At 44.9% G+C, this 9,707-nt stretch overlaps 1 protein-coding gene across 7 annotated transcripts in view; it reads right to left on the reverse strand.

Annotated features, from left to right (window-relative positions):
* LOC122548458 (tyrosine-protein kinase Fyn) overlaps positions 1 to 9,707 on the reverse strand; it is a 271,949-nt gene that overhangs the window by 74,160 nt on the left and 188,082 nt on the right. For all 7 annotated transcript variants that reach the window (XM_043687161.1, XM_043687162.1, XM_043687155.1 and 4 more), the window contains 2 exons: positions 8,762 to 9,031; positions 6,087 to 6,186 (listed from right to left, as the gene is read on the reverse strand). In XM_043687161.1, the coding sequence (XP_043543096.1) occupies positions 6,087 to 6,186; positions 8,762 to 9,020 (359 nt within the window). In that variant the 5' untranslated portion in view covers positions 9,021 to 9,031. The remainder of the gene's footprint in view (positions 1 to 6,086; positions 6,187 to 8,761; positions 9,032 to 9,707) is intronic.

Genomic DNA, 9,707 nt, shown 5'->3' on the forward strand with positions numbered 1-9,707 from the left:
CGTATGGAGTCAGCTATTATGAGGGGGCATAGCTTTAAATTAAGGGGGGGTAGGTATAGGGCAGATGTTAGGGGTAGGTTCTTTACTCAGCGTGTCGTGAGTTCATGGAATGCCCTGCCAGTAGCAGTGGTGGACTCTCCCTCATTATGGGCATTTAAGCGGGCATTGGATAGGCATATGGAGGATAGTGGGTTAGTATAGGTTAGGTGGGCTTGGATCGGCGCAACATCGAGGGTTAAAGGGCCTGTACTGCGCTGTATTCTTCTATGTTCTATGACCCAAGCCACGCCTTTCATCCCGATCTCTATCTCAGTGAAAAGTTCTGCTTCTTTCAAAGCATCATTAACAGACTCCTTCCAAGCAGCACAAGGGGGTTACTGAATATTTTCATTCTGACTGGGAAGGTTGTGATTTGAAAAGCTGTCAGCCCCCACTAAATGTTCTCAAACAAGGTCTACATCAATTAATGTCTGAAAAATTTGACAGAATTGCAACCTTTTTTAGGTGACTGAAACTGAAGGAGGGCTGCTGCCATACTCAGTGTCTCTGCTGTGCGATGTGACTCAGCATCTGACATCAAAGAGATGCACAGAAAAGAAAGGGATTATGTTCAGAAAAGAAAGGGATTATGGAGCTATGAGCTCCATAAATCCTATGCAGGAATCAGGCTTCATATTAGAACAACCCCGCTGCAGTACTGGTGTAGCTACAAACATCTCAGCCTGCAACTTTAAAATAGTTCATTCATGAGACATGGGAGTCACTGGCTGTCCCTAGTTACCCTTGAGAAGGTGGTGGTGAGTCTAGATTAGAGTGGTGCTGGAAAAGCACAGCAGTTCAGGCAGCATCCGAGGAGCAGGAAAATCGACGTTTTGGGCAAAAGCTCTTCATCAGCAATAGAGGCAGAGTGTGAGTTTGCCTTGTTGAGTCACTGCAGTCCATTTGGTGATGGTAGACCCATAATGTGAAGTGAAGGAACAATGATATATTTCCAAGGCAGGATGGTGAATGGCTCGGAAGGTAACTTGTAGGTGCTGGTGGTTCCACGCATCTGTTACTCATCTTTCTAGATGGAGTGTTTGTGGGTTTAGAAGGCAGTGGGTAAGGAGCCTCGGTGAATTTCTGCAGTGCAACTAGTAGATAGTCCACACCACTGCTACTGCTGGTGATGGAGGAGGTACTGGAATGGTGCCAATCAAGCGGGCTGCTTTTTCCTGGATGGTGCCACCCTTCCTGAGTGTTTTTGGAGCTGCATCTATCCAGGGAAATGGGGAGTATTCCATCACACTCCTGACTTGGGTCTTGTAGATGGTCGACAGGCTTTGGGGAGTGCTGCAGGAGTAGGGTCGCGGTGCAGAGAGGAAGGTAGTAGGAAGTGTCAGACAGTTGACATTTGACCTCTGCTGGAGTGAAGGTTGGGGTGCAGTCGCTATGGCAACCAACAACAAAACTCCTTTGACAGCTGGTTTTAAGACAAGGGTTTGGATTGGCTGAGAGAACAGAGGGCTGGAAGGTGAGTGGATTGTACATTTGAATGAATGCAGAGAACAGGGAAGCTGAGACAGTACAGGTGATGCTAACATTTCTCAATGGGACAATCTGGATAGAGTAAGATGCCAGAGGGAGGGGAGCTGGAGAGAAAGGCTCAAGGAATTGGACAAACGTCTCACAGTAAAGGAGAAAGATGCCTGGCCCCTGCTCCTGGAGGCTGAGGTGACAAAAAGGTCATGGTCAGACCAAACTCGAATTCATGGCAGGATGGTGGGTTTGGAGATGAGACCTTTGCCAAGGACAGATCATTTGAGGTTAGAGAGCAAAGGTCAGAGTACCCCAAATACATAGCAAAGAGTGAACCTGGAAAGAGGGCTGGAGTCAGATAGAGGAAACGGGAGGACTGATCCAGACAGATATTTGTACCCACGCGTTATTCATGATTGTGATCTTTTACACTGAAAGGAAGGAAAACAGTATTTTTCTCCTTTAAGGTGCTGCTTGGCTCTTTGGTGTCCTGTAGCCTTTGAACGGAGGGAAGGGCTTGGACAGGTCTGCTTTCTCAGCTGTGACCCACTGGAGGGAACGCCATCCAACAGGTCTTTTAGTTTTTGAAGGGCAGTGGGGAAAAGGGGGCTGGTGAAAACAGCTTTTGTCTCAGTGTGGGCACAGAGGGAACTGTTAAAGCCACCAGAGCTAAGCTGGGTCTGAACTCTTTCAGTAAAGACAGGGCTGGCACAGGCAGACTGCTCGTCCCACTGGGACCCGTCCTGTAGATTAAAAAAACACACAGACTGTGTTTAGTGTATTGCTTTGGGTAACCGTGTAAATCTCAGTGTCACACTGACTGCATAGCACAAAGACAACTGGGAATGACATCAACAGGGAGGGGAGAAGCTGCTCCCAGCAGCTGCTTCACACAGGAAGGAGGTTCTGTCTTCACTGGCAACATTCGGTTGTAGTTAGTTCCCAGTGATCCTGGGAATAATTCCTTCTGACCTGGTTTGATATTTGCATCAATTCTCAAATTCTAAATCACCAGGACGAGTGTCAGCCCTTTAAGATAACTTCACGTTTGCCATACACTGTCATCACTGTCAAGGACCAATAACCACAAGTGAATTAGAAAATATCCCTCATTATTAACTGTATCGTATGTTTCTGCAAAAAAGAAAACAGCATGGGCAATGAAAGTCACTTTTCCATAAGCAGCAATGTCATTGTGGGGGGAGTGGGGGGTCATTTCCTATCCTGTAATTTTGAAGTTAAAAATGTAATGGTTTCCTCTTTCAACCTATTCTCTCCATCTGGTCTTCCATTTTGAACCCTCCTCATTACCCTCTTCTGGTCCCCTCACTCCTGGCTTCGCTCATTTGCTCTGGCTCATTCCCTCCAGCTTGCCATCCTTCTCCAAGCTCCTCTCTCCTGAGTCCTTGCTCCCTGCGACAGGGAGGGAGGGAGAGGATCGGGGTTGGGCGGGGGGGGGACTGAGCGCGTGCAATCACAATTCAATCCTTGACACCTGCACTAAAACAAAAAAAAATGGAGGGAACACTATTCAGTTGATGACGCTAAAAACGTGCCAAAAAGGGTGTACCTCAAATGGGGGCTACCTGTTTAACACATACAGGCTGTCCAACACAACCTGCGCTTACCTTCTGTGTGAGCATCTAATGTGCTTGTTCTGTCCTCCAATCGCTTTGTTTATCTTAAGACTACAAGACACAGGGGCAGAAGTCGGCCATTTAGCCCATCAAGTCTGCTCCATCATTCATAACTGATGTGATAACCCCCCAATTCCACTCTCCTGCCTTTTCCCCAAAACCCTCAATTCCCTTACTGAGCAGAAATCTGTCCAGCTCAGTCCTGAACGCACTCAGCTCTCGATGGTAAAGAATTCCACTGATTCACCACCCTTTGAGAGACAAAATTCCTCCTCATATCTGTGTTAACTGGGCAAGTCCTTCTTTTGCCTTAGATCCCTTCTCTCGTGTGCTCTGGGATGCTGGCTGACCGCAGCAATAATCACTTGCTTCTCCAGAGCTCACAGCCCTCTGGGTAAAAATCCAGACAAATGTGAGGTGATGCATTTTGGAAGGTCAAGTACACGTGGAATTTATACAGGGAATGTCAGAACCCTTCGGAGTATTGTTATGCAGAGGGATCTGGGTGTGCAGGTCCACAGATCACTGAAGGTGCCAGCGCAGGTGGATAAGGCAGTAAAAAAGGTCTATGGCGTGCTTGCCTTCACTGGAAGGGGCACTGAGTACAAGGATGGTCAAGTTATGCTGTAGCTTTACAGAACTTTAGTTAGGCCACACTAGGAATATTGCGCACAGTTCTGGTCACCACACTACCAGAAGGATGTGGGTGCTTTGGAGATGGTACAGAAAAGATTTACCAGGATGTTGCCTGGTATGGGGGATTTTAGCTATGAAGAAAAGTTGGAAAGACTGGATTGCAGGAAATTGAAGGACCACTTGACAGAAGTTTATAAGATTGTGAATGGCATGAATAGAGTGAAAAGTACAAGGCTTTTTCCCAGGGTGGTGGGGTCAATTACTATGGGACACAGGTTCAAGATGGGGGGGGGGGGGAGAGAGGAAGGTTAAAAGAGATGAGCGAGGCAAATTTTTCACACAAAAGGGTGGTGAGTGCCTGAAACTCGTTGCTACAGGAGCTGGCGGAAGCAGACACACAAGCACTTGGATGAATAGGAAGGGAATAGAGGGATCCTGTAAGTGAAGGCAGTTTTAGTATAAAAGAGCAAAATGTGTCAGCGCAGGCATGGAGGGCTGAAGGGCCTGTTCCTGTGCTGTGTTGTTCTTTGTTCTGTTTCTCTTTCCTCTAAACCTCCTGCATTTAATCAGATATTAACATCCGCTTGTCTTAGACCTCAATCACTGCAAACAATCTGCTTCTGTCTACTCGGGCCAACTTCAAACATGATATCAAGTTAGCCATGATCTCTTCTGCTGTATTGGAAACAGCCCTGAATTTTCCAAATAGTTCTTGTATTCCTGTTTCCTTACACCAGACAGTGTTATAATGGGTTTATATTCTGTGCCCTCTCCAATGCCTTAACATCCTTCACATCATGTGGAACCTAAAATGTGGTCTTACTTTAAGGTGTTGCACAGATTTATTAAAACATCTCAGTTAATGCACTGTCTGCTGTGGAAATAGCTAATGCTCTTGTTTCTTGTTGTTAAGTGGATGGGATATATTATACCCGGTGAAGAAAAGCAGCTCACTCATCCACAGGAACAAGTTTCATGATTTCTCTGATATAAAAAATAAGTTGCTGTTCATTACTGAGTGCTCAATGAAAGGATATACAGCTTGAGAACCCAGAGAAAAATGAGGAGCTACAGAAGATGGATTTGCATACTAAGGGTGAGAAAACAGCCCACTGTGCCCATACCAGCTCTATCAAAGAGCTGTACAATTAAACCCTCTTTCCTCATAAGCCGGATTTCTCTTCCCCATTTCCAGGATTATATCCTGTTGTTTTCCAAACGGTGAGGCAGTATCTGTTGATAAATAGACATATCTGGGGCATGAACCTTTCTTCATGGTGAGTGGTCAGCTGTTGAATACACAGATGTTGGCTCGCCAGCTGATGGCTTCCAGAATTTTCCGTTCTGCTTTTGGATCATCAGCATCTGCAATATTCGGCGATTCGGTCATGGAAAGGATCAAACTCGTCTCAGCCCCTTGGACATGTTTTAGCTTAAAAATGTGTTGCTGGAAAAGCGCAGCAGGTCAGGCAGCATCCAAGGAGCAGGAGAATCGACGTTTCAGGCATAAGCCCTTCTTCAAGATTCCTGAAGAAGGGCTTATGTCCGAAACGTCGATTCTCCTGCTCCTTGGAAGCTGCCTGACCTGCTGCGCTTTTCCAGCAACACATTTTTAAGCTCTGATCTCCAGCATCTGCAGCCCCCACTTTCTCCCTTGAACATGTTGTTTGCTTACGACTGCAGTTTCCTCCTGGAATCTCAAACTCTGCAGTCCTGAATGTGGTCATATAGCTGCATTTGGGAGGACTGGTAAAACTACAGGGGGGGGGGGGGGCTATGATGCACAGAAACGAATTGAATCCACAACTTAAAACCAGGCCCTTCAGCCCAACTCGTCAATGCATTCCTGAATATTTCACATAGACCTCTTGCCACTCTAATAATTCCCTGAACCCTCCTGCCACCCCATCCCTCTATTCCCTGCTCCCTTAACTTTGTGTCAAGACTTCCCTTTAAACATGTCAGCTTCCAAGTGGCAGAGTGCTCCACATATAAATTCCTTTACTCCACAAGTTAGATTAAACAGCCGTTACCATGGTGACAGCTGGCATTAATGATTCCTTTTAATGCTTTACTTAAAAAAAATAATACTAAATGCAAGCCAACCAATGAGACACCTGACTTGCTGACTGATGGGTAATAGTTCTCTTGGCGGTAATAGATGAGGATCACACAAAGTCACTTGTGGTGTTCATCTAAACTCTACAGAAGTCTCAAGATTGGATGAAAGAAGTAACCTTTCTCAAAAGCAGTGGTCTTTATCATATTGGCCTTTTTCTCTTTTTCGGTACTTACGTGTTATTAAGAATTTGGAACTTTTCGCCCTTCCTGAAGCTGAGGTCATCGTCCGTTCTGGCTTCATAGTCATACAGGGCCACAAACAGGGTTACCCCAACTGGAGACAGGAAACAAAAGGGACACCCATTAGCATCAGGATCATGGCTCACAGTACTCCAAAACATCACAGCTTCTTCTGCAGTGCTCAGCATCTCCATACACAGGCAGGTTAGCCCAGCTGGGAACGGGCAGTTAATTACCTCATCTGGCTGGATGGCTGCTTGATACTGCAGAGTGACACCAACAGCACAGGTTCAGTTCCACCATCGGCTGAGTTTAACCATGAAAGTCCAATCTTCCCAGCCTTACCCTTCACCCGAGGCATGGTGACCCCCAGGGTGAACTCACCACCAGTTGTCTCTCCCTAGTGTGAGAGAGCAGCCTATGGTCTTGAAAACTTTTACCCAGGGCCAGGCCATCAAAGAGTCTGATATGAGGCTGTCAATAGAGCACTGTGTTATGACAGAAATGTTCACGGGGTAATGCCCTGCAGAGGCATTTACACCCATCTCTCCCTCAACCTCTGCCACCTTCCTCCATCACATATCCAGGGTGATCACTTAAGCAGCTTTTACGTGTTTTACTGAGTGCAGTACACCTCTAGGCCAGGCGAAAGACAAATTCGACTGACACCCAGGATTTCATTGGATCCTGCAGACAGTTTTGCAAATTTATCTTTGATTTTTATGTTGGAAGATGAGCTTCCGCTTTCTCTTTCCTAACGTTTAAAGAACAACAAACCACAAGTGCACATCATGGTCCCCTTGACTGAGCAGAGTAGGAGGCGCAGACAGCGGGAGAACTCTGCAGATTGCTCCAGCTGATACCAGGCTGAGATTAGCATAAGGATTCCAAGTTATTCTATCTGCCAAGTTTTTTGCCCTCTTGCTTAACCTTGTTAAAAGCCTCCTTTATCCCACTCTCTGTCTTCTATTAATTAGCCAATTCTCTATCTCTGCTAATAACCTACCTCCAACATCATGGGCTCTTATCCTGCTAAGTAGTTAAAGTGCAGTACCTTATTGAATGCCTTCTTAAAAATCCAAACATATTACATTCATTGCTTCCTCCTGTTCCTGACCTCCTTAAAAGAATTCAAATAAGTTTATCAGGCACGATTTCCCCTTCGTGCAATCACACTGACTCTGCTTGACCATATTATGTATTTTTAAATGCTCTGCTATTACATCCTTTACAACAGACTTGAATACTTTCCCAATGACAAATGTTAAGATAACTAGCCTATAGTTACTGGTGTTTTTTTGCTTCTCCCCCTTTTTAAATAAAGATGTTACATTGCCAGTTTACCAATCCAATGGGACTTTTCCAGAATTGAAGAATTCCTGGAAGATTACCACCACAGAATCCACCAGCTTTGTAACAACTTCCTTTAATATCCCCGGATGCATCCCATCAGCTCCAGGGGACCTGTGTTCTCACTGTCTATATCCTTCACTGTGATACAATCAATAGTATTTGGAAAGATGTTTGAATTTCCAGTGACTGAATGGATCACACAGTAAGATTTCAAGTTTCAAGACTTTTAGTGGAATAAGCAAAGTAAAAGTGACACTGCCTTAACCATATTCTAGGCAATTACTTATAATTTAAACTGTCCGGACAATCCACTGTCTACCACTTAAAAGGCGAAACTTCTACATGATTATATTTCACCTTCTCCCTTCAGTGGACATGTCATTCCATGTTCAAATCACTCCCAATGACTTGCTTGCTTTTCCAGCTGGTTAACTTCTGATCCCTGAATACACCTTTACGATGATGGTCAGCCTGGAGATGCTTCCTTCTAACCAAAGTTAGGCAAATGTCCCATCTTCATTAAATCCTCATGAACGGAGTCTCTTCAATCTCAGCACAAACTCTCCTCCCGCCCCCCCCCACCCTTCATTCTGCATGGTGAACAGTAAAGACTGGCTGCCGCTCTCTTTTCTTCGATTCTTGCTGGCTGATTCTTTTCTATCAAGTTCAGTAAAACTTTGTAAAATCCTGTAAGCCCATACTACAACAGATTGCTATCAAGACTTGCCTTCTCAAAGCTCATCCCCATGGCAACATGTATCCAGTAAGAAATGTCCATTAACTGTCCTCTAAACTTCCAATTCCACTCCATCTTGAAACTAAATCGACAATTTGAAATGTAACTGGTTATAAAACCTGACATTCATAACATTTTGCTGTAATTTGGGGATGAACAGTCTATTCACCGTCACTGCAGCTGTCATTGTTTACTGGTGCAACTACCTTGCATCTCCTTCCCAATAGGACAACCTGCCTCAAGTGAATATATCGCTTTATAATTGCACTTTATCCTAGTTTAACTAGATGGATAAGTCTTACAAACTTATTGTTCTAGTAACATGAGAAGCTGCATTTATATAGTGCCTTCAAATGTAGGAAAGAATTTCATGGGTGTTCTATTAGAATACTTTCACAGCATTAACAGTAAATTATTAACAAGCCACTGGCTGCAGCACAGTAATCAAATCTTGCTGTTCACCAGTTCACACCTTTCTCCAGAGAGGGGAAAAGAGTTTTGTTTTGGTACAAGGGCTCTTTAATGCACGGGACCCTCAGGAAACAATGGTAACGGATGAGACATCAGGTGTTCTCCCTACCAGTTAAGCTCCCTCCACCTCGGGTACGCAATGTTCCTGTGTGTGAGGAAGAATGTACTCCACCAAAGACGGTCAATGTTTGTCCACTTGTCCCGTGGAAGCTGTTGTAATTCGGAATCCCCGTGACGCCAAAGTTGGGATAATGCTGAGGAGAAGGGTCAGGCCCATAACGATAGCCTGGATTCTGAGGGATGGGACCAGCCCTGTCATCCACGGCTGCTTTTGTTGTCTCTTTGTCCTTGCATTGCACGCAGCCCATTATCCAAACACCTAAAAAAAAACCCCAAATGAAGACGGTTACAATCCATCCAAGTGTTGACAGTTTTGACTTTTGCTACATACATACTACAGTCAGTGGCATTGAAATTTGATAAATTGCCAATGGATTTGTGGAATTAAACATTTGGTTTCCAATCTAAAAGAGTACAAATCTGACATTGTGATGACTTCTGGTCATTTGCACTTGTTAGCGTTAGTTGGAATAGTATTATTCAATACAGGTAGACTGAAAAGAAAACATGACGAGGGTGAATTGCATTTCTTTTATTTCAAAAGTATACTTCATTCATAAAAAATCTTTATATACATACACAGTCACTAAAGTAGTTCGGTTCTAGTCTTTGCATATGGAGAAATAAGCTGAAAATGTGTTGCTGGAAAAGCGCAGCAGGTCAGGCAGCATCCAACGAACAGGAGAATCGATGATTCGGGCATAAGCCCTTCTTCAGGAATGAGGAAAGTGTGTCCAGCAGGCTAAGATAAAAGGTAGGGAGGAGGGACTTGGGGGAGGGGCGTTGGAAATGCGATAGGTGGAGGGAGGTCAAGGTGAGGGTGATAGGCCGGAATGGGGTGGGGGCGGAGAGGTCAGGAAGAAGATTACAGGTTAGGAAGGTGGTGCTGAGTTCGAGGGATTTGACTGAGACAAGGTAGGGGGAGGGGAAATGAG

This window comes from Chiloscyllium plagiosum, chromosome 3, assembly GCF_004010195.1.
Source record: "Chiloscyllium plagiosum isolate BGI_BamShark_2017 chromosome 3, ASM401019v2, whole genome shotgun sequence".
In the NCBI taxonomy this organism is placed as follows: Eukaryota; Metazoa; Chordata; class Chondrichthyes; order Orectolobiformes; family Hemiscylliidae; genus Chiloscyllium; species Chiloscyllium plagiosum.